We start from the raw sequence: 25,578 nt of genomic DNA on the forward strand, positions 1-25,578 counted from the left end.
ACAAGAGTGACCCAATAATTCCTCTATACATGGTCTGATTGACCTCCACACCATTTTCATCTTTTCAAGTTTTACACTTGTGCTCATAGGAGTATCCAACACCTTTGCCTCAAGAAGATTAAATTTCGTGAGCAACTCTTTGATATACTTTTCTTGGCATATTGAAGTGCCTTGAGAGGTTTGTTTGATCTGCAAGCCTAGAAGAAAGTGAGTTCTCCCATCATGCTCATTTCAAATTCGCTGTTCATCAGATTAGAGAACTCCTTGCAGAGTAAATCTGTAGTGGCTCAAAGATGATATCATCCACATAAACCTGCACAATCAGCAACTCCTTCCTATGGATTTTAAAAACAATGTTTATCAATTTTACTTCTTTTGAACCATTTCAAGAAGGAATTTTGACAGTCGTTCATACCAAGCTCTAGGAGCTTGTTTTAAACCATACAGAGCCTTGTCTAACTTTAGCACATGATTTGGCAGTTCTGTATCTTCAAAGCCTGGAGGCTGCTTGACATACACTTCTTCCTTCAGATTTCCATTCAAGAAAGCACTCTTGACATCCATTTGAAATAGTTTAAATTCCATATGAGCGGCAAATGCTATTAAGATTCTGATAGCTTCCATTCTGGCTACAGGAGCAAATGTCTCATCATAATCAATTCCCTCTTCTTGGTTGTAACCCTGTACTACCAGTCTTGACTTATTCTAGTAATGATCCCATGCTCATCCAGTTTGTTTCTGAAGACCCATCTGGTCCCAATAATGGTTCTGTCAAGTGGTCTGGGGACCAGGTGCCACACCTTGCTTCTCTCAAACTGATGAAGCTCCTCCTGCATTGAAGTCACCCAGTCTACATCCTTCAAAGATTCCTTAATGTTTTTGGGTTCAACGGATGATATGAATGCTGAATGTGCAACTAGATTTCTTGATTTAGACCTAGTTTGAATTCCTGAGTCAAGTGGAGAGGTGAGACTGTCTAGTGGATGAGAAGATTGATGTTTCCATCCAGATATTCTGGTAATCTTTCTTCTCTGTCAGCATCAGAATTTCCTTCATCTTCTTAAGATTTTGAGAACTGTTTCTGTGATACATTTGAGGGACCAGGTCCTCTCAATTGTCCTGCATCATTCTCTTTTGTGCTCTGATCATCCTGCTGCTTGGTCATCAGTCCTCAACATCGTAGTCCTCATTGTTCTGTCTTCTTGTACCCAATTCATCAAACTTGACGTGCATGCTTTTTTCAAACATGAAAGTTCTTTTGTTGAACACCCTGTAAGCCTTGCTTGTAGATGAGTACCCCACAAATACTCCCTCATCACTTCTGGCATCAAATTTGCCTAGATCATCCTTTCCATTTTTCAGCACAAAACATTTGCACCCAAAAGGCTTGAGATGAGCTATTGAAGGCTTTTTGTTATTTAACAACTCATAAGGTGTTTTCTTGATGATTGTTCTGATAAGACACCTGTTTGTCACATAGCAAGCTGTATTAACTGCTTCAGCCCAGAAATTCACAGCAAGTTCTGAATCAATCAGCATAGTTCTAGCAATATCCACCAGAGTTCTGTTTTTTCGTTCAATAACTCCATTTTGTGAGGAGTTCTTGGTGCTGAGAAGTTTGGCTGATTCCATTTTCTGCGCAAAACCCTTCAAAAATAGAGTTTTCAAATTCTGTACCATGATCAGATCTGATACTGCTATCTGCAGTTTATCTTCAATTGGATGGCTTTGACGAAAGTGATCAGAGTTCCAGCAGTCTCATCCTTTTTCGCAAAAACATATTCCAGGTGTACCTGAGAAATCATCAACAATTACAAGAATATATTTTTTACCTCCTCTGCTTTGAATCCTGACCGGTCTTCACAAATCCATGTGGAGAAGTTCTAGAGGTCTGGTAGTGCTCACACTCATTTTTGCCTTGAAGGATGATCTTGTTTGTTTTCCTTTTATATAGGCGTCACAGACTTTGTCATTTGAGAACTTCAGCTTTGGTAATCCGCGGACCAGGTCCCCTGCAACAAGCTTGTTAAGTAAAGAGGCACTTACATGACCTAGTCTTTTATGCCAGAGATTTACATCATCAGTTTGAGCACTCAGATATGACAGGCTGCTCCTTCAATAGAATCAAGATCAGCAACATACATATTCTTGACTCTTTTTGCAGACATCGCAATTTTCTTAGTTGCACAGTTTGTAACTACACAGCTATTAGACAAGAACTTGACTTCATTTCCCTTGTCACAAATTTGTGAAATGCTCAAAAGTTTGTATTTTAAACCCTCCACATAGTGTACATTATTTATCGAATTATCAGCCGATCTCCCTATTCTGCCATTACCAAGAATAGAGCCCTTCTTTCCACCACCAAATAACACACCACCACCTTGGTGTGCTTCCAAAGAGAGGAAGTTTGAAGTGTCTCCCGTCATGTGCCTTGAGCATCCACTGTCCATATACCAGCACTGACTCCTTCCTCTCTTCTGCATAGAAATCATTTGTTAGATTTAGGAACCCACTTCAGACGGAGTTCCCAGTAATCATTAAGAGGTCTGATAAGAAACCTTTCTGTCCAGTGAGGCATGATGTTTTTTCTGAAACAATACGGGGGATCAGGTCCCTTATGTCTCTTTTTATCATCATTTCCAGGTCTAACAAATCTCTCATGCCTTTCCTTAGCTTTTCTCAGAATCTCACAATTTTCTTTCAAATGACCATTTCGACCACAGTGAGTACATAAAAGGTTGTCAGATACAGACACATATTTGCTATGGGGATTATAGGGGGGCTCTAATGGTCTGCATCTCAACCCTTTCTTTCCATTGAAACTTTGATTGGACATATTAGAAAGTATCTTAGAGGAGTCAGTCCATTTAAGGGAGTGACTTAATTCTTCCTTGACCTTACTCAAATCTTTTCTTAATTGAGAATTTATTTCAAGAGAAGCGACTAACTTGGACTTAGAATTTTTTAGCTTTTCTTCCAGTTCTTCCTCAAAAATACTAAGCTTTCTCTTCCCACCTACTGAGTTTCCAGGGTCCTTCTCAGATGTTATGTTGCAAGTCTCTAGAATACCTATCCCTTTATTAATTTCAGCACCTTGAGACATGACAGCAGAGTTCCTGTCTTCACACAGACTTAATTTTTTATTCAACATTAAGTTTTCAGTGGTTCGTTCATCAACACAATCAATAAGCAGAGCAGCAAGTTTCCTCAAATTTTCTATAGGCAGATTATCTAGATCATCTTTAAGATAAAAAAGAGTTACCTCATCTGAATCCTCTTCATCATCAGAATTTGCCATTAAGGAGAAAATAGAGTTAAAAATGCTTTCGTTGTCCTCAATGGCCATCATTGAGACATCCTCATGATTTTTTTCATCTTCTTCTGATTCACTTGAGTCATTTCCCCACACAGCAAAGGCATTTCTCACCATCTGATCCGCATGTGCCTTCCTTCGAGCATGGTCTGGGACCAGGTCCCTCTTGCGAGGTCTGGTGTCATGAGTTTCCTGCTTTGTACTGGGGCAGTTTCTCATGAAGTGTCCAGGCTTACCACACTTATGGTAGAGATCATTTGCAGTAGCAGTTCTGCTGGAAGGGATTTTCTTTTGGAAGCCTTTATGCTTCTTTAAAATCTTCTGAAATCTTCTAGTGACATATGCCATCTCATCCTCCTCTTCAGTTTCTTTACTTTGAGATATTTTCAAAGCAATGGACTTCTCCTTCTTTCCTTCTTTCACAGTTGTCCCCTGTTTCTTGTTCATCTCATAGGTCTGAAGGTTCCCAATCAGTTCATCCATAGAAAGTGTCGTTAGATCTTTAGCTTCTGTTATGGCATCCACTTTGCTTTCCCAAGATTTTGGAAGCACCTTGAGGATCTTGCGAATTTGCTTTCGGACAGGAATAGGCTCACCCAACCCTCTCAGCTCGTTAGTGATAGAGGTGAATCTTGAGTTCATCTCAAATATGGATTCACCTTCCTTCATACTGAAGTTTTCATACTGAGTGGTAAGCATATCAACTTTAGATTCTTTTACTCGTTGAGTTCCTTCATGGGTTGTTTGAAGACAGTCCCATATTTCCTTGGCAGTTTCACAAGCAGAAATTCTGTTGTACTCATCTGCTCCAATTCCGCACACCAAAATCTTCTTTGCTTTGTAGTTCTTTTCTATCTTTTTCCTATCTGCCTCGTTGTAGTCCTTTCTGGTTTTGACAACAGTGGTGGTAAGCTCTCCATCCTTCACTTCCTTTGTAGGAACATATGGACCATCAATGATGATGTCCCATAGCTCAGAATCCTCAGCGTTGATGTAGTCGTGCATTCGATTTTTCCACCAGCCATAATATTGTCCATTAAAACGCGGTGGTCTGGTAGAGGATTGTCCTTCCTCCATATTGGGTGGAGTAGCCATTCCGTCAGGATCTTTCCTTTTCTTGGTGTTAACCAGAGAGAAAAGACGTGCTCTGATACCACTTGTTGGAATGTATGCGTCCACGTTTTATATGGGACCAGGTCCTCACCACAGTTGCACCAACAGAAAATAAACAAAGTGCTGAAAGTAAAGATTGCACAACAACTTTACGTGGAAACCTCCTTGCTCAAGGGAGTAAAACCACGACCTGGCCTGCCAGGACTTTTCAAAAACTTCTTTCACTAATCTTCTCCAAGCAAAAAGCAAAAGAAAGTTTACAAACCAGGATTAACCTACTAATCCCAACTCTAAGCAATACCTCCTAATACTTAGATGAGCCAGAGCGGACATAGCATCGCTTACTATACTAATCCTAACTGATTAATATAGACCTTTTAGAGTAAGAGCCTAAGTTACCCTTAACCTAGTTCTTACAATGATTCAAACGAGTTTGAAAACATTTCTTTTACAAGAAAAACTGATCTTACAATATAAGAACTATTACAAGGAAATAAAATAACAGCTAATGCAAGAAGCTCTTGAAACAATCGATCAGATCCCTTGCTGTTCTTGAAGCTTGAAAATATTTCTCTCTTTGAATGAATGAATAATATTGTTGTGTCATGTTTGATATAAACCATGAAAAGTTATTACCAAACGTACAAGCAACATCCTTGCTTCTGATTGGTGAAGTACTCTGCAGCTTTCACCAACTCTCTGACGCAGACAGCTTTTACAGCTGTACCGCACTTTGTCACTGGACGAGCGTACTCTGCAGAGGACCAGGTCCCTGCACTTGTGAGGAGATCATCAAAACACCAAAAGACATAAGCTCTTATCAGGAACTATTCCTGATAATTTAGGTTCATTGAACTTCCTTCAAGTTCTAAATTTGGGACACAACAATTTAACCGGAACCATTCCATTCAACTTTGGAGGTCTAAAGATAGTTGGAGTTGTTGATCTGTCACATAACAACCTACAGGGATTCATTCCACCCTCGTTAGCAAGCCTTTCATTTCTTAGTGATCTTGATGTTTCAAACAACAACCTATCGGGAATGATTCCTTCTGGTGGACAGTTGGCTACATTTTCAGCTTCAAGATACGAAAACAATTTGGGCCTTTGTAGCGTCCCCCTTCCTCCTTGTGGCCCAGGCAATGAACACCATTCATCCAGTATTTACCATAACAAGCCTACAACTATAGGAATGGTGGTTGCTATTATGGTATCGTTTGTATCTATTACTATTATTATCCCACTTGTTATCTGAAATATAAGAATAACTGCACCACAAAGTCTAATTGAATTACCCATTTCGATAAGATAATATATCTTCCAAAGACCCCTAAATAAATGCATGGTCTCATTAATAGTATAAATTAATAATTCTTAAAAGTAGATCCAGTATCTCTAGGTATTGGAGAAACTGAAATATCAAAACAAAGTTTGGAATGGAGTTAAAAAAAAATCACTAGCTACGAAATGTACTTTTATTCATGTCTTAAGATAGAATTTCTTTATATTGAATGAATATATATTTAGTTTATTTATGTGTCATGTTTGTAGCTTTCAACAACAACTACTGCTACGGGTAAAATGAAAAAAATAATACGTGAACGAAAATCAGTCCATAGACAATATTCTATCAACAGTTTCTAAATCAGTAGGTAAACATCATATTTCCTTCAAAAATGAAAATACACTATATTTAATTTCATTAACCAATCTTTATTCAAATACATCAATCAACCTGAATGAAAAAATCAGTCCCAGAAACTCAATCTTATTCACAAATAATACTACTATATCATCATAACATGTAATTAGAACATCATTAATTGAATGGTATATATTTTTAAAGAAACAAACATGATCAGTTGTTGGTTTTACTTTTAGTTATTATCCCACCAAATCTGTTCTTGAAGATTATCAATCACTTTCTTGTCAACTTGGAATGCTTTAGCGAGGACATCGTCATTAATTGGTGGATCTGAACCAAATACTGCATTTGCAACAGTGATAACTCCTGCATTTTGGCTGCTCAGACCAGCGAATGCAATGGCATTAGTCTTTCCCACATTAAGTTGAAAATGAACTAGACCCTCAGGAAAAACAAAGACATCTCCGGGGTTCAAAATCTTGGTGAGCAATTTGTTCTTCATATTTGGGCCAGGGTTAGAAAGGACGAAACCAACATAAAGTCTTCCCTTAAGAACAACAAGAACCTCGGTTCCTCTAGGATGTGTATGAGGTGGATTGAGACCACGTCGTGCAAAATCAATACGAGCTAAAGAAATGCCTAGAGTATTGAGCCCAGGTAAATTGTTGACATTGACAGCAGTAACAATTGATCCAAGTTGATTTGATGTATTTCCAGGCTTGTTTAGGCCTGGTTTGAAGAAGTCATCAGCAGTGACAAGTTTTGGATCCTTGCAAACTTTTCCATTCACGAAAACTGCATGAAAACGAATGTACATTAGAAATCAAAAAAGAAAATGTAAAACAAGCACTCTGTATTCATGTAAAACGCGAAGCTAGAACTTAAGTAGTAATTAATCTCAATTACCAGTTGCTTTAGAGTCATTAACAGCAACACAGAAATCCTGCAAGGGACTTGGGTCTGAGGCAGTGCTAGGTGAAGATGTCAAAGCCAATATGGCAATGGTTATAACAAGAAACTTTAGGGCCAAAGCCGTAATTAGCTAGATAATTAGTCTTCTTATTAATTAAAATGATGCTGCTTTAAGTTTATTTCTTGTGATAAACTTTGCATGAGAATGGTGGCTATTTATAGATGAAATTTCTTGAATGAATCCTCAGATTAAACTACCCCAAAATAAACAATGAATTAATTAAGGTAGCTTCTTAATTACCAAGTCTTCTGATGATTAGTTTATAATAAACCCAATTCCTGAACCCTTCTTCAACAACTACAGAGACTGATTAATCCTCCCTGGGCTATTGGAAATGGTCAGTATTAGGAAATAAGAAAAATACAGAAGAAATAAGGAGTAACAAAGTCAAAATTGGAAAGTTTTTAGAAAAGGTAAAACTTTCAATCGTACTTTAAGGGAAGGGAAATATTTTACCAATTCTTAAGGATAAAAATGGAAAATGGACCCAAAAGGTGGATTGAGGAGTATTTTTAGCCAAATAGGTGAATGAGGGTATATTTGAACCTTTCCAGAAAGTCCAGGAGCCCTTTTTCGTTTAAACTAGGAAAGAAATCTTGATAATTCACTTACTATGGACTAGTAGTCTAATCTAATTTTATAAAAGAGAATTTTGCATCTTTCAACACGTTACTATTTTATTGTAGTCTTTCTACCTTTTTAGCAGTAGTATCAGACAGATGGATACTATACTAGATAGATCTATAGATAGTAAACATAGATATATATATATATATATATATATATATAAAGTAGACAAGATGGATACTATACTAGATAGATCTATAGAGAGTAAACATAGATATATATATAAAGTAGACAAGATGGATACTATACTAGATAGATCTATAGATAGTAAACATAGATATATATATATATATATATATATATATATATAAAGTAGACAAGATCAAATATTTAAGAAAAGTAAAAAATGACACATTCATTGTGATCCCAACTATAGATTATGAATTTGACTCTGCTTCTTATCTCATACAGGGATTGTTCAAGTGGTTTTGATGAACCAAATAAGACTAATCTCAAATACAAATGTAGTTAGTATTTACTTCATCATCAAAGTAGTAGCCTAGGATGTCTTCAAATGGCTTGTTTACTTTTAGTACTACTCATCATCACATTAGAATCATAATAATTCTCTGTTTGTTCATCAAGGTAGAAGATTTTGACACCAAGCTCCTTAAATTCAGCAAACTGAGGAGACCCCATAACCTCAATAACATCTCCTTGTTGAAATAAATTCTCAACTTTCCAATAACTTAACCACATCATCCCACTTTGATCATCTTCTGGAAGGCCAAACCAAGCAGGATAAAAAGCCCAGTTCAAATCTTTTGTCTGATTTCGTAACCAAATTGCTGGTCCATCGTACAAGCCAACGTTGGTGTATGCTTCTGGACATTTGTATACAAAGCAAATGCTCAATCCATTTATTACTCTATGGCTATTGACATTATTATTTGGTAGGGTGCAATAGACATCTGCTGCATCTGTGAACTTGTAGCTGAACCAATTGGGTACGCTTTCGCCAGGCAAAAATGTTGAGAAAACACCACAGTGATACAATATCTGAGACATCATGTACACTAAATTAATTAGATTTGTATTATATTCAACAAAATGTGCATGTGATAAATCATGTAAAAAGAGACAGACCTGTGAAGGGAGCTTGTTAGGTGATAGCGAAAATAAGCTTGCTACGTCATCGCGTACAAAGCTTGGGTATTTTTTCCCAACAATATTAGACATACGACCAAATACAAGAGAAACCATCATACTAGTCATAGGTTGTAAATTTGAAATTCCCATGAAGGCAAGCACTTGAGCACCTGCATTTTCCAGTGGCTCTAACTTGAACACACCTTCCACCTCAATAAGTTTGTTGCAATTTATATAACCTTCTACTGGATACCCTTTCGCACAATTAGAAGCTACTTTCTCCAAGGATATGCATCCACTAGCATTTAACCCACTGAGATTTGATGGTAACCAATCGAGACGTTTGATATTTGTACAATATGAAATGCCAATATATTTAAGCCTTGTAAGATTCTTAATGCTATCTGGTAGATTGCTAATTGGATTTCCTTCCAAATTTAGACGAGTTAGCAAACTCACAATGCCTAAATCAACATTCTTAAAAGCATCAAGAGATAAATTGCAATTTGCAATGTCTAACACATGCAAGGACCTTGGAAAATGGATTTCATGAACTATAAGGGACCCTTTGTTTCCGGGCCCAAGACCATAAAGATGAATACCATGTTTGGGAACCCAAATTGATCCCATCAGCATAAAGCTCCTTTAGTGATGTCAATTTATCCAGCTCTGTTGGTAGGTATTCAATATTTGAGCAGCCTGAGATGTCAAGTATCACGAGACATTTTAACTTACATATGCTATCTGGGAGGCTCTTTAGTTTCTGACAATCTTTAAGGTTCAAAAGGATGAGTTTTTGCAAACATCCAATGGTGTCGTCAACATTGATTAACTTGGTACAATGTTCAAGTATCAACATTTCAAGATTGGGAAGCCCCGACAAATCTGGTGTTGTGATGAGCTCATAAGAATGGCTTAGATCCAGTATCTCTAGGTATTGGAGAAACTAAAATATCAAAACAAGTCCTTTGTTAAGTACAATTAGTCATATTTTAGAGTGTCAATTTTAGCCCATAAATATATACTTTGAGGATAGTTTGGAATGGAGTTAAAAAAAAATAATCACTAGCTACGAAATGTATGTAGCTCAATAAAATGAATGAACAATACCTTATATCCGTTCCAAAGTTGTTTCAAGCTGCTGTATCGCATATCGATAGACACAACATTTCTCATTGGAAACTCACTTGGTATACACTCCTCTGGGAATCCACTCCAACATAGCCATCTCAATCCCTTTGGAAAATTCTTGTAACTTCCATTCACTTGAACTTTGTTGAATCTGAGAAATTGTAGCTTGTGCATTTTCTCAAAGGCATCAGTTTTCACAGAATCTTGTAAACTAGAATTGCCCAATTTTGTACTCCAAGCTGTGGAAATTTTTTGTCTCACTGGTGATAAGGGACTAGAGTACTTTTCTTTCTTAATCATACGCATGTCCAGTACCATCCCTTGCACTGATTCTGTTCCCTAATATAAAACTCAAAAGAACAAAAAAGAAATATAAGTTCCACTTCCACATACAACCAAAATGCTAGGTGATTTCTTTTTGTTTGATGGGAAGAATCATCCGATACTTGTGTTGTTGATGCATGAGAGGTATCACATACCTAGTGAAACACCATAAGGTGACAAAATTAAATATTCAATAAATACATGCTTAGTACTTACTGTTTTTCCTCTTAGGACATTGTAAGAAATTGTGTGGTGCCAAAGTCTACTATGCTTTCCAGGATCAGTAGGTGCTTCTCTACAAACAATGTCTCTTCCCATATCACGTACTAATTGATGCATTCTTATATCATTTACATATTCATCAATTGTCACTAAACTTCTATCAATGAGATTTTGTAATCCCACCAATGTGTAAAACTCACATTTATCTAATATCCTAACTACAAAATCTTTTTTCATCCACACAAAGAAACAAGAAAGGTGAAGGAACAAATTCTGATCATGATCATCTTCCAACAGCTCATAACTTAATCTCAATTTGTCAACAATTTTATTTGTAGGTATATCTCTCAACTTCTCTATTGCACTTCTCCACACATCCTTAGATTTTCCAGCCAAGGAAGAACCAATAACTTGAAGAGCTAATGGAAGTCCTCCACACCATTCAATCACTTCCTTTGAGTATTCTTTGTAGCATTTGTCTTCACTTATTTGATTAATGTTTTCATGACCAAATGCATGAAAATTGAAGAGCTCATTTGCTTCAATTGTGTACAAAATTCCAACTTCATGTACCTCATGGCCTAATTGAAGTCTTAGTAAGCTTTTGTGCCTAGTTGTCACAATTATTTTACTTCCAAAACCAAACCAATCTTTCATGTCAAATATTGCTTCAACCAAATCAGGCTCATCAACATCATCAAGAACAAGAAGAACTTTTCGATAACATATCATACATGCAAACTTCATTTTACGTTCAAGAATCGAAACAAGTTGATCCAAACACCAACCAGAAGATGCATAGTTTTGTGAGAATACAATTATACACATCTTTGATTCTTGTATTGACTCTGAATTAATGTTTTCTTCTCTTCTTGATTCATCAATATCATCACAACCACCACCTTTGAACGTGCAAAATCCGGCTTGTTTTAAAGCTGTGGAGAGATGGTCCGTGAAAGTTTTGCCTGTGTCGTCACATTTGAAACTCAAAAACACATCATATGAACCTTTGGAATTGTTGAATGATTGATCATCATAAGCTAATTGTTTGGTGGTGGTCATTGAACAAAATTCACCACCAAAGTCAATCAACTTTGAGTTTCATTTTATAATTATTCTATTCTTTTAAATGTTCATTCGGTAATCAAAGTTGAGAAAATGACTAAAATGGTCCTTGTTGTATGGGGGTTGGATCATTTTGGTCCTTAATATATCTCTTCAATACAGATAGTCTGTAATATATATAAAAAAAGATGATTCATTTGATCCCAAACCCTAAATTTAACAGAGTAACTCAAAAGACCAGACAAGAATTTCATGAACCAACTTAGTTTGATTCTGTGGAGAATATCATTAACTAATAAATACGTATTATTCAAAAATGAAAAAAAAAATATGTGAATGAAAATCAGTCCATAGACAATATTCTATTATTCAAAAATGAAATTCACTATATTTAATATCATTAACCAATCTTTATTAAATACATCAATCAACCTGAATGAAAATCAATCCAAAAGACCAGATACTCAATCTTATTCACAAATAATACTACTAGCTATATCTTCACACCATGGTAATTAGAACATCATTGAATGGTATATTTTTTTAAAGAAACAAACATGAGTTGTTGGTTTATACTTTTAGTTATTATCCCACCAAAATTCTTCTTGAAGATCATCAATCACTTTCTTGTCAACTTGAAATGCTTTAGAGAGGACATTATCATTAATTGGTGGATCTGAACCAAATACTGCATTTGCAATAGTGATAACTCCTGCATTTTGGCTGCTCAAACCAGTAAACGCAATGGCATTAGTCTTTCCCACGTTAAGTTGAAAATGAATTAGACCCTCGGGAAAAACAAAGACATCACCAGGGTTCAAAATCTTGGTGAATAACTTGTTCTTCATATTTGGGCCAGGGTTAGAAAGGACGAAACCAACATAGAGTCTTCCCTTAAGAACAACAAGAACCTCGGTTCCTCTAGGATGTGTATGAGGTGGATTGAGACCACGTCGTGCAAAATCAATACGAGCTAAAGAAATGCCTAAAGTATTGAGCCCAGGTAAATTGTTGACGTTGACAGCAGTAACAATTGATCCAAGTTGATTTGACGTATTTCCAGGCTTGTTTAGGCCTGGTCTGAAGAAGTCATCAGCTGTGACAAGTTTTGGATCCTTGCAAACTTTTCCATTCACGAAAACTGCATGAAAACAAATGTACATTAGAAACCAGAAAAATCACTCTGTATTAATGTAAAATGCGAAGCTAGAACTTAAGCAGTTATTAATCTCAATTACCAGTTGCTTTAGAGTCATTAACAGCAACACAGAAATCTTGTAAGGGACTTGGGTCTGAGGCAGTGCTAGGTGAAGATGTCAAAGCCAATATGGCAATGGTGATAACAAGAAACTTCAGGGCCAAAGCCATAATTAGCTAGATAATTAATCTTCTAATTAATTAAAAGGATACTGCTTTAGTTTTTTTTCTTGTAAGCTTGAAGGTGAAAGACTTTGCATGGGAATGGCAGCGCTATTTATAGATGAAATTTTTTGAATGAGTCCTCAAATTAAATTAACCCCAAAATAAACAATGAATTAATTAAGGTAGCTTCTTAATTACCAAATCTTTGATGATTAGTTTATAATAAACCCAAATCCTGAACCCTTCTTCAACAACTACAGAGACTGATTAATCCTCCCTGGGCCATTGGAAATGGTCGGTATTATGAAATAAGAAAAATACAGAAGAAATAAGGAGTAACAAAGTCAAAATTGGAAAGTTATTAGAAAAAGTAAAACTTTCAATAGTACTTTAAGAGAAGGGAAATATTTTACCAATTCAAACTTCGCTTTATTTAGACAAATTTCTTGTTATTACTGCGAATGTTCACAATTTTTTTACTGTAGTAAGATTTAGTCATTAATAGTTACGTTGTTGACATAACTTCATGACATAATTGTTTAAATATTCACCATGGAAGACTTGGTGATGCATGCAGAAGCCAAATCCACACATTGTTTGAAGACTATTTTGATCAAATTTTTATCTATAAATAGCCACAAATCTCTGCTCATGTTTCTCACACAGATAAAACAGAGTACATAAATTAAATTGTCTCAACATATTTTTAGACAGAGTTTGAACTAATTGTTATGGCTCTCAAGTACTTTGTATTAACCATTGTCATATTGGCTGTGGTGACTTCAATAAGCCATGCATCTGATCCTAGTCCTTTACAAGATTTTTGTGTTGCTGTTAATGATTCCAAGTCAGCTGGTAACTTTGATTCTTATTTCAATAATGGCATTTGCATACTTCTTGCTGCTTTTGTTTGTTTTCTATACTATTATAGTATTTGTTGTTATTTTTGCTTTCTAATTGTGATTTCTGTGTACAGTTTTCGTGAATGGGAAATTTTGCAAGGATCCAAAGGATGTTACTGCAGATGACTTCTTTAGACCAGGGTTAAATGTACCTGGGAATACTTCAAATCAACTTGGATCTGTTGTAACTGCTGTGAATGTTAACAACTTGCCTGGACTCAACACTCTAGGCGAAATTCTTTAGCTCGTATTGATTTTGCACCGTACGGTCTCAACCCACCTCATACTCACCCTCGAGGAACTGAAGTTCTTGCTGTCCTTGAGGGCACGCTCTACGTTGGATTTGTACTTTCGAACCCTGGTCCAAATATGAAGAACAAACTCTTTACCAAGATACTACATCCTGGAGATGTGTTCGTTTTTCCAATAGGTCTGATTCATTTTCAATTTAATGTGGGAAAGACTAAGGCCGTTGCATTTGCTGGACTCAGTAGCCAAAATCCAGGAGTCATCACTGTTGCAAATGCAGTATTTGGCTCAGACCCACCGATCAATGATGATGTTCTTGCAAAAGCATTCCAAGTTGACAAGAAAGTTGTGGATTATCTCCAGTCACAATTTTGGTGGGACAACAACTAGATTAGTATAAGCCAAATACTATGGTTTCTATTATGTGTGCTTATGTTTGGAATTTAAGAAATCACAAATAAATCTCATGATCTAGCCTTGTGGACTGGTTTCATTGATCTTTGTATTGGATGTACTAAACAAGGATTTCTCATGGTTTGTTTTAGTAAAAAATTATATTTAATCGTGAGTTACGATAATGTTCTCAAAACTATACAAAAGTTTCAAATTAAATCACTTCATAGTATTTATTGAATTTGATAGAGTATTTAGCCATATTACTTTCTGATTCAAGCATGTAGGAACCATATTAGATTAATTCAAGATTTTAAAATTAAAAATTAGATATTCGAAAACCATATGAGAAATAATGTAAGTTGCAATTCTTCTTGTGTCATATCAATAGAAAAAATGTTGATCAAAGTTCATGTAGTTTGAATCTCGAGAAGTGAAAAGTGACCAATATTTTCAGACAGTGGGAGTACAATACATGAAAACCATCGACCAACATACATTAAAGTCAGAATGTTGGACTCAAGAGATTAGAAAACAACAAGAATTGATATTTTCAAGGTCTAACTTCACAAGGGAGAAATAAGTCCAAACAAGAACAAAGATCATTCTTTCAAGCTTAAATTTTGTACCATTTGATTGCATTCTGCCAAGGGTCCAAATCCTTATTACTGAAAAGCTGTCAAATTTGATTTGCTATTCTGACCAATGGCATATGAACAAGTTCAAGAATCCTCCAAGTTCAGATCTAGTAGTATTTATGATGTTTTCTTGAGTTTTAGGGGGTGAAGACACTCGCAAAACTTTCACTAACCAGCTCTATGAGGCTTTGGTTGATGTGGGTCTTCGTAGTTTTATGGATGACAATGAGATTGAAAGAGGAGAGAACATTAAGTCTGAACTGGATAAAGATATCCACCAGTCAAAGGGATCAATCATTGTTTTGTCGAAAAACTATGCATCTTCCAGCTGGTGCCTTGATGAACTTGTCATGATCCTGGAGAACAAAAAGAACAGAGGACATGTAATTCTTCCTGCTTTCTACTATGTTAATTCATCTGATGTCAAAGAGCAATCAGGGAGCTTTTCCATAGCATTTGCTCAACATGAAAAGAAATTGCTGGAAAATTCAGAAGATGGTCAAGCATGGGCTAAGCGGATCGAAGGGTGGACGAAAGCACTCAAAGAAGTTTCTAGTCTTGGGGGATGACTTTACAGGGGTAAACTGAAAGGTAAGCTCCATTATTACCCAAGATATATGTGTAGCAGCCCATGTACTGTGTCTTCAATTATACTTTGATTAAATGTTCCTGTTTTTGGATGACAAGTTTGTGATTCTACCTTCTAACGTCTGGTCTTTGTGTGCTGCTCTTGTAGGAACAAGACACAGTTTATTGAGAACATCATCAAAGTAATTGAAGAGAAAATAAATCATTCAGTTGTATGTATTGCGCCCCATCTCATTGGAATAGATTCTCGGGCTAAAGACCTTAATCTGTGGTTGAAAAATAGGACTGATACAGTTAGTGTAGCTGGAGTTTGTGGTATGGGTGGGATAGGAAAAACTACAATTGCCAAGTATGTCTTCAATATAAACTACACGAATTTTGAAGGAAGCAGCTTTCTCAAGAACACAAGACAATATTCTTAATAGAGTATTTCAGAACATATTTCTTCAAAATTAGAGAAATGTCTATCATAAAATATAATTACGAATAAGATGACGATAGAAGTATTGATTGTCATCCAAATTCCACATAAATAGTTCTTTCTAGAAAAATGAAATTTCAAATGAAGGAAGAAAAAAGAAGATACTTGGGGAGATGATGGCTAAGATGTCATATTTTGCATCCGACTCCTCCAAAGATTTTAGCAGGTATATGTATTCCCATTCATGGATCTCATGGTATGTAGGGCAAAATGAAGTCCAATCCAATCCCCATATGGCCATAGCAGTATAAATCTACAAGCCCTTGACGTTTGGTAGGCATCATCCCCTGATAAGGATAATCTCGCTGCATTTCTTGACTGTTTGAGTTCAAAACCATGTCTACTTGCTCTCCATGCATTAAGTGAATACCAATTTCCTTGATGATAAAACCAACCATAGTAAAAACTGTGACATTCAAGGTGTCACCAGCATCCAGCTGACTCAAAAACTTCCAATGAGTGAACCATAACATTTCATTTTGGCCTTCAGGAAGACCATAGCAAGTTGGGCTATAAATCAGTTTCACATTCTTCTGCTCATTATGGATTATCAAATAAAACTGGATACCCTCAACCCAGACTTTCCAGTCAATTGTGTACACTGAGCACACAGTTATGCCCTGGATCTTGAGATCAGGAGATGAAGGGACGGTGAAAGATAGAGTTGATCCAGCACTCTTGTAACAAAACCAATCAGGAACCATGCTCCCTGGAAGATATATGCTGATCATTCCTTTTTCAAACAATACCTGTGTCATGAAGAATTTCATTAAAAATGACAAAAAAAAGAACCAACAGGTACAGCTGTTACATGAAGAAGTTTGACCACACAAATGAAAGTAGATCCGTCAACCCCTTCTTTGGGGGTGGGAAGGGGGAATGGAAGAGGAGAAAATACCTTTACTGGTCCTCTACTTTCTGTATGAGTTGAATTGTTATACAATTTCACTTCAAAGCTTCCGACAGAATCCCACATGCTTAATTCCAACGACTTCATTGTTTTCTCAACTCCTCCCATGGATTCCAACTTATAGCTTCCCTCCATATCAGTGAGTTCTTTACAGCCAGTTATATGGTAAACTTTTGCACGGCACCCTACAGATAGATATGTAACTCTTTCTAGGGAAATGCAGTCTGCCACACTCAAATTGTGGATGCGAGGTAGGTCTATGAGAAATTTAAGGATTGTACAAGAACCTAATTCAAGATTGTTGAGCCTGGAAAGAGTTCTGATGCAATCTGGAAGACAACTGATTGGATTTTTACTGAGGTCTAGGTTCTTCAACGACATTAAATTACTGAAGTCCCTCGGAAAAGCAACTTCAGATAGGTTGCACTCAGATAGACTTAATTTAACCAATGACTTAGGTAAAGAAACCCATGAAAGCTCAAGAACTTTTTTTGGCTTCGGAACCCAAGACCGGATAAGTGCATGCCATATTGGGTTCTGTTTTCTCTTAGAGGGTAATTGACTCATTGGGATTTCATTGGCAAGGAATACTTCCAAGGATTGCATCCTCCACAAGTCTCTTGGAAACTCTACAAGATTTGAGCAACCAGATATTATGAAGGTTTTAAGAACTTTTAACTTGCAAATCTCTCTGGGTAGCTTCTGAAGTCTTTTGCAGTTTTTGATATTTAAGAAAATGAGCCGAGCCTCTAAGGTTCCAATGGATTCATGAACCTCAATTAGATTGACACACTCTTGGAGGAAACTAATAACACAAAAACAATTGTCATACTCTTCTTCCTTCCCACAGTCTTTCCAAACAGCTGTTCCGCATGTCAAGAACAGACAAGCTCTCCAATGGAAAATCATTTGGCACACACTTCAAAGGAAAACCTCTCCAATATAGCCACCTCAGGTTCTTGGGAAAATCATTATAAGCACCATTTAGATGTGTATAATTTATCTGAAGCAGTCTTAGCTTATTCATAATTGTAAAGAGATTCGTTCCCAATTCAAGCTCATTTAAGGTTTTTGAAGAAAATTTGTTGGGATGCCTGGAGAAACCGAACCGATAACTCTTAACTTCTGTAAGCAGCCCCTTTCTTCGACTGCTAGAACTTCCCATGAAGGATTCGTCTTCCTTTACCATATTCATGTCAAAGAAAAGACCTTCAATAGTCTCTGAGCCCTGAAAAAAGAATTAGAGAAGAGCTTAGCAGTGTCCAAAAGAAAAGGAAGTATACACCAGAAAGGAAATGTTTACCATGTTTTCTCTCAATACATTAAATGAATCCTTGTAGTGCCACAACCGGGTACGCCTCCCAGGCTTCTTAGATGATTCTTGACGGACTATTTCTCTGCCCATGTCCCGAAGCATTTGATGCATTATCAACTTGTTACCCTCAATCATCAAAAGGAATCTATCTATGAGATTCTGAATCCCAATTTTTGTATAAATATAAGATTCCTCTAGCACAGCAATAACATAATCTTTATCCTTTCTTGCGAAGAAGCAGGCAATGTCAAGGAACAAATTCTTATCATGATCATCTTTTAATGAGTCATACCCAAATTTTAGTTTTTTAATGATCTGGCTTGCAGGAATTGTTTCCAACTTGTCTAATGCACTCTTCCATACATCGATATTTTTCCCACGAAGAGAAGAACCCAATACTTGAAGTGCCAGAGGAAGCCCTCCACAATGCTTTACCACCCTTTTTGATAGTTCCATGTAGTCATCACCTGGGTGGTCCTCCCCAAAGGAATGCCAACTGAAAAGCTCCAGTGATTCATCATTACCCATTTCCCTGACTTTATGGACTTTTTGAATTTCTTGAATCTTCAGCAAACATGAATTCTTAGTTGTTATGATTATTTTACTTCCTGGACAGAACCAATTTTTCATTCCAATTATAGCGTGAAGTTGTTCTTGTTGATCAATGTCATCCAATATGACTAGAACTCTCCTAGAACATATAGCATCTCTAATCTTGATGATGCCTTCATCAGTATCTTGTATTTTACTCTTTTTCCCAGTTAAATCATAAAGGAGCTGCTTTTGTAAGCGAATTAAGCCATCAGGTTGCTGAGAAATATCTTGGATATTTTCAAGAAAACTACTACCTTCAAATCTTCTACAGTTTGTAGTGAAAACATATTTGGCAACAGTTGTCTTCCCAATTCCACTCATCCCACAAATTGCAATAACATTATCATCATGTGATCCGTCTAGCAACCATGAAATGATATTTTCGACCCGTGAACTGATCCCAACCAGGTAAGGTGCAACACTCGATATTGTCCGGTTCAGCTTATCCTCAATGAGTTGAAGAATTTCTTCAATGAACTCTGATTCCTTCCTAATCAATTACCAAAATTATCATTTCTGACTGTAATGACTTGTAAAGGATTTTCTATGCAAGCAAGATAAGTTACAACTGTGTAACCAGCAAAGTGATTGGAATAAAACTGGAATGCGAAATAAAGAAGTAGGAAATCCAGCATCCTAACTTAAGACAATACAGACAGACAAGAAATTTATCTATTCCAACCTATTCATAAAAGTAATTTGATCCCTATTTTTTTTTTTTTATGACAAGGGAAACCCGCAGCCGCTACCCTTTGGGTGCGCACAGGGTAAAACCCCCGCTCCTATGCAATAGCTCGCAAACCACATAGGAGAGGTAACCCGCACTAGGCAAGCCCGGTGCGACAAGCTCAACCCAGAAGGCAAACCCCTTGCTTTCTCTGGCAAGGGGTTTCGAACTTGAGACCTCCAACATGGAAGTCCCAAGCCCAAACCACTGGGCCACCCCGAAGGGTGTAATTTGATCCCTAATTTCATTTCCTTTTTGATGAAATCAGTTTGTATCATACAATACTTGGATGTCTCAATGGAAAGAACCTAAAGCTCAAGTTGTCAACCCACACATCCATAAATATTTGAGACTTCAAGCAAATTTTAATTTACTGGATATTAATGTACTGAGATAGAACCTGTAGTTCTCCCCCCACCCACCTTTTTTCCCCTAAAGAGCTTTAACTTAACCTTTAATGATTTTATAGAATTCCTCAAGAAATGCAACCTCAAATTGCAATATGCAAGATGAAGCAAGTTCAAAAAGGTTGCTCGAAAACAGAATCTTAATCAATTCTTGATTACTATGCAGTATGAAGAATATACTGGTTCTGAAGAAAAAAACTTACTTATACTCTTGATTGTTCACTAGAACACCACCCGAATCTGCCACCTCTCCAAGAGCTGCTCTCCATTTTCGGACCTTATCTATCAACTCCCTCTTTCCTTCATCACTTTCAGCTTTAATTTGCCTCTCATAACTCGCAAATGCTTCTGCAAAACTCTTTTTCTGATCTCTAACTTCAGAAGGATCCACATGATAGAAGACAGGAAGAACTGCATGCCCTTTTGTCCTCTTATGTTCAAGGATTTTGACAAGTTCATCAAGGCACCATGTTGAAGTAGCATAGTTCTTCGAGATGATAATTATTGAACTCCTCGAATTTCTAATTGCATTCTCTAGTTCTGTCTTAATATTTTCCCCTCTCTCAATCTCATTATCATGCTTAAACGTACGCCACCCTGCACCTACCAAAGCTGCATAAAGAGTGTCAGTAAAAGTCTTGCGGGTGTCTTCACCCCTGAAACTCAAGAACACATGATAAATGGATGGATAAACAAAAGAGGAAGATGTTTGTGGTCTTTCAGAACCCATCAGATCGAGTTGACCAATCAATTCTCCACAATTACACAATGCTTTAAAAGCCAATATATGAAATACCAGCAAGAAAATGTAGACTAGAGAAAGCTAGTTTTAGGTAGGTTAATCCCATTATCTTGTACTAATAAATTAATAAGCTGATTCTTTATTTAATTAGTACTGAAATCAACAGCCATGGATCAAATGAACACCAGTCCAAAATCTGACTCAATGTTCACTAACTTCTGTCTTTACCACAAATAATGAATCAATATAAATCAAAGATGATTTAGTAATCTATACTTGTTTGATTATCAAAGCCGGCCAACTGATTGATTAGTTTATTCAGAAATCTGCAAGTATGTACTCACCTCAGCATCGGTCAATATTCTTTCTGCATAGATCATCCAATGTTACATAATAAATAAAATAAAATAAAAAAAGTTGTTACCCTTTCGGCTACTACAGCACTTCTTTTCTGCATACCCTGAAATATGATAAAATCCCCCGGGCCGCCATCTCTCTTCTTGCTGGACAATCCATGGCTTCCGAGAATTTCTGAATTTTCCGTCTCGACGTAACACAATTTCAAAACGGTTATACGGGTCAACATAGTCTCACTAGAGCTATGAATATGGGCAGGCCCACCCCATCTGGGTTAACTTATACAGGCTTTGAAATTTGATATACAGATCGGTTAGGCCATTTTTTGTGTAGGCTAGAAAATAGTTTGCCTAGCCTATAAGTACATAGACTTTGTCGGATCAGCCCGATTTTCTTAAAAATATATTTTTTATAATTAAATTATAATTTAAAAATATTATCATAAATATCGACAAGACAATATTCATAGTGTTAGTGTTACTATATGTTAATCAAATACACAAATAAAATTATCTTTATAATTTATTAAGTTTGATTTTAAGTAAAACCATAAATAGCTAAATAGAAATATTAACATAATTATTTTCCAATGATCATAATAAAACACAAAAACTATGATAATATATAGCCTATGGCCTATGTAGTGATTCCCTAAAAATTTTCGGCAAAATTTTATTTTATGTAGGACATATTTTATAAACATAATTTGTATTTAAATTGTAATATTTCAAACTTTAAACAGATTTTGAGTCTAGACTCTTGTTATTTTCAATACTCTATTTTATTTTATTTTTTAGTTAATTTTTATTTGGCCCACGGGCCGGTCCTATCCATTTTTCTCAATTCCCATTGACAGATTTATTCAGGCCGGGCTAAAAATCTTTTCTTAAATGGGCTCCAAAAATCGTACCCCAGCCCTATTAAATCACAGGTTAGGCTAGCCCGGCCCAAGGGGCCTAGCCCATATTGACGGCTCTAAGACTCACCGGTTATTTCACAAGTTAATTTACGTCTAAATAGGTAAAGTATTAAGTATTAATTAATTTATCGGAAAAGGGCCTAAAATACCCTTGAACTATTTGAAATGATACAAAACTATCCTTCATCCACCTATTGGCTCCCAAATACCCCAAACATACACATATTGGCTCCCAAATACCCCTGTCATCCATCTTTGGGTACAATATTGACCACTTTTATAACAAATTGTCATTTAAATAATTTTTTTAACCACGTGTCGACCATCTATTGGATACAATTTAATAACTTAAATTAATTTACAAACTCACCCATTATTAATTATATCCGATCCAAATTAATTAATTACACTCGTCCCAAATTACGTTTACCCCACCGATTAAAACAAATACACTTTTCATTCTCAACATTTCACTTCATCTTCCAACCTCCTTCCCCAATATATTCGCCTACAATCTCGAAAAACACTACCTAAATACACATGCGTTTCACCATAAAATAATCCCCAAAACACTCATGATTTTTTATGATGATACATGAGTGAATTTAGGTAATGTTGTTTGAAATTGTAAGCGAATATACTGGGGAAATAATCACCATTTTTCGTTAATTTATTTGTTTTTTTACAAGATACTAATGAGATTAATTTTTATATTTTTAGTAAATTAGATTATATATAATATATGTGTATCATCTACTAGATATGTTTTAACCATGACCACAATAATCAACATTTGTGTGTCAATCAATACAAATATTATATTAAAGACGAATAAAAGTTGTTTGAATTCATGTAAGATGTGTCCTCGTTGGTTAATGCCATGCTAAGCTTATTTTCTCAACATAGACACTGCGACTTCGCCTTATTATGATAAAATCCCGTTGCCACTTTGAGTAAGGATATTTGGCCAAAGGACATAATACGGATTTGCAGAGTGGATTTCAAGCTTTCAGTTTCCTAACTTCCCATGATCGAGCACATATTCTATCAACAGTTTCTAAATCATTAGGTAAACATCATATTTCCTTCAAAAATAAAAATACACTGTATTTAACTCCATTAACCAATCTTTATTCAAATAACATCAATCAACCTGAATGAAAAAATCAGTCCCAGATACTATATCTTCATAACATGTAATTAGAACATCATTAATTGAATGGTATATATTTTTAAAGAAACAAACATGGTCAGTTGTTGGTTTATACTTTTAGTTATTATCCCACCAAAATTGTTCTTGAAGATCATCAATCGCTTTCTTGTCAACTTGAAATGCTTTAGCGAGGACATCGTCATTAATTGGTGGATCTGAGCCAAATACTGCATTTGCAACAGTGATAACTCCTGCATTTTGACTGCTCAGACCAGCAAATGCAATGGCATTAGTCTTTCCCACATTAAGTTGAAAATGAATTAGACCCTCGGGAAAAACAAAGACATCGCCAGGGTTCAAAATCTTGGTGAATAATTTGTTCTTCATATTTGGTCCAGGGTTAGAAAGGACGAAACCAACATAGAGTCTTCCCTTGAGAACAACAAGAACCTCAGTTCCTCTAGGATGTGTATGAGGTGGATTGAGACCACGTCGTGCAAAATCAATACGAGCTAAAGAAATGCCTAAAGTATTGAGCCCAGGTAAATTGTTGACGTTGACAGCAGTAACAATTGATCCAAGTTGATTTGACGTATTTCCAGGCTTGTTTAGGCCTGGTCTGAAGAAGTCATCAGCTGTGACAAGTTTTGGATCCTTGCAAACTTTTCCATTCACGAAAACTGCATGAAAACAAATGTACATTAGAAATCAAAAAAATGAAAAAGAAAAACAAGCACTCTGTATTCATTTAAACGCGAAGCCAGAACTTAAGTAGTAATTAATCTCAATTACCAGTTGTTTTAGAGTCATTAACAGCAACACAGAAATCTTGTAAGGGACTTGGGTCTGAGGCAGTGCTAGGTGAAGATGTCAAAGCCAATATGACAATTGTTATAACAAAAAACTTCAGGGCAAAAGCCATAATTAGCTAGATAATTAATCTTCTAATTAATTAAAATGATGCTGCTTTAAGTTTATTTCTTGTGATAAACTTTGCATGAGAATGGTGGCTATTTGTAGATGAAATTTCTTGAATGAATCCTCAGATTAAACTACCCCAAAATAAACAATGAATTAATTAAGGTAGCTTCTTAATTACCAAGTCTTCTGATGATTAGTTTATAATAAACCCAATTCCTGAACCCTTCTTCAACAACTACAGAGACTGATTAATCCTCCCTGGGCTATTGGAAATGGTCAGTATTAGGAAATAAGAAAAATACAGAAGAAATAAGGAGTAACAAAGTCAAAATTGGTTAAGTTTTTAGAAAAGGTAAAACTTTCAATAGTACTTTAAGGGAAGAGAAATATTTTACCAATTCAAACTTAGGTTTATTTAGACAAATTTCTTGTTATTACTGCGAATGTTCACAAAAAATTATAGTGTAGTAAGATTTAGTCATTAATAATTACGTTGTTGACAGAACTTCATGGCATAATTGTTTAAATATTCACCATGGAAGACTTGGTGATGCATGCATGCAGAAGCCAAATCCAGACATTATTTAATTTGAAGACTATTTTGATCAAATTGTTATCTATAAATACCCACAACTCTCTGCTCATGTTTCTCACACTTGTATGTTTATAGCTAAACCTTTAAAGCATGAATAACAAGATACGATAATTTAATCGATCGACAGTAGAAACAAAACAACATAAATACTTCTGACTCCAGTAATATACCAGAAACAAAACAACATAAATGTGTTTGAGGCCAGTAATATAGCACACAAACTGTTTTTATTATATTCCTTGTGTAGTCTTGAACAATATTATCACCTCATAAATCAACTTTTTGATTTTGAATTACGTTCAAAATTTTGTTTTAATTACAATATCATATCTAAACTCATTCTGTTTCTTAATTTACTTTGTGTCGAGATTCTATTTTATATTATACGTGCTTTAATTGATAGACATTGGCATGCAAGGACATTGAAAGTCCCATATTGATATGAGGTCGTATACTTGGACCTTTTTTTTTTAATTATTTATTCCAGTGGACAAGAAAATTACATCGTTAGTTTTTTTGTTAGAAATACTTATTTTTCTTAATTTAAAGTTAGTATTGATGATTGTCTCATATCGCTTCAATGTTATTGATAGAATGTGGTTGAAAATAATAAGGACAAGAAAGCGGTGTAAGAATTCTTCTTAATTTTGGTAATCAAATAAACTCGTATAATTAATTTAGAATCTAAGTAACCATATAATACTCTTTTTATTAATTTTATTTAAATATTAACAATATGTGATTATAGTAAAAGAAATATCTAAAAATACATCAATGGTATAAGAGAAAAAAGCAGCATATTTCTTATCAAAAAATAAAA

The 25,578-nt window shown here is 35.6% G+C and overlaps 4 protein-coding genes and 1 pseudogene across 5 annotated transcripts in view; 1 reads left to right on the forward strand and 4 right to left on the reverse strand.

Moving 5' to 3' along the window:
- LOC125816811 (disease resistance protein RPV1-like) overlaps positions 1–21,439 on the reverse strand; it is a 44,276-nt gene extending 22,837 nt beyond the window's left edge. The window contains exons 1-4 of the mRNA XM_049496431.1: positions 21,435–21,439; positions 21,273–21,344; positions 20,275–20,727; positions 18,332–19,427 (exon numbers count right to left, since the gene is read on the reverse strand). Coding sequence (XP_049352388.1) covers positions 18,332–19,427; positions 20,275–20,727; positions 21,273–21,344; positions 21,435–21,439 — 1,626 coding nt within the window. The remainder of the gene's footprint in view (positions 1–18,331; positions 19,428–20,274; positions 20,728–21,272; positions 21,345–21,434) is intronic.
- On the reverse strand, positions 12,070–12,921 carry LOC125816792 (germin-like protein subfamily 1 member 10). 2 transcript variants are annotated; one of them, XM_049496415.1, is made up of 3 exons: positions 12,744–12,921; positions 12,417–12,646; positions 12,070–12,293 (listed from the first exon to the last, which is right to left on the reverse strand). In XM_049496415.1, the coding sequence occupies exons 1-3, from the start codon at positions 12,871–12,873 to the stop codon at positions 12,084–12,086; spliced, it is 570 nt and encodes a 189-aa protein (XP_049352372.1). In that variant the 5' UTR covers positions 12,874–12,921; the 3' UTR covers positions 12,070–12,083. The 2 variants fall into 2 exon arrangements, with proteins under 2 accessions (XP_049352372.1, XP_049352371.1); XM_049496414.1 differs by having other exon boundaries at positions 12,070–12,646.
- On the forward strand, positions 13,599–14,499 carry LOC125816799 (germin-like protein subfamily 1 member 20; annotated as a pseudogene).
- On the reverse strand, positions 16,265–17,179 carry LOC125816790 (uncharacterized). The gene is made up of 2 exons (XM_049496412.1): positions 17,017–17,179; positions 16,265–16,867 (listed from the first exon to the last, which is right to left on the reverse strand). The coding sequence occupies exons 1-2, from the start codon at positions 17,161–17,163 to the stop codon at positions 16,310–16,312; spliced, it is 705 nt and encodes a 234-aa protein (XP_049352369.1). The 5' UTR covers positions 17,164–17,179; the 3' UTR covers positions 16,265–16,309.
- Positions 21,440–23,359: 1,920 nt separating the features above from the next.
- Positions 23,360–24,164, reverse strand: LOC125816797 (germin-like protein subfamily 1 member 14). The gene is made up of 2 exons (XM_049496418.1): positions 24,035–24,164; positions 23,360–23,922 (listed from the first exon to the last, which is right to left on the reverse strand). The coding sequence occupies exons 1-2, from the start codon at positions 24,162–24,164 to the stop codon at positions 23,360–23,362; spliced, it is 693 nt and encodes a 230-aa protein (XP_049352375.1).
- Positions 24,165–25,578: the final 1,414 nt, after the last annotated feature.

This window comes from Solanum verrucosum, unplaced genomic scaffold (assembly GCF_900185275.1).
Source record: "Solanum verrucosum unplaced genomic scaffold, falcon-dt-bn FXZP01000261.1, whole genome shotgun sequence".
NCBI lineage: Eukaryota > Viridiplantae > Streptophyta > Magnoliopsida > Solanales > Solanaceae > Solanum > Solanum verrucosum.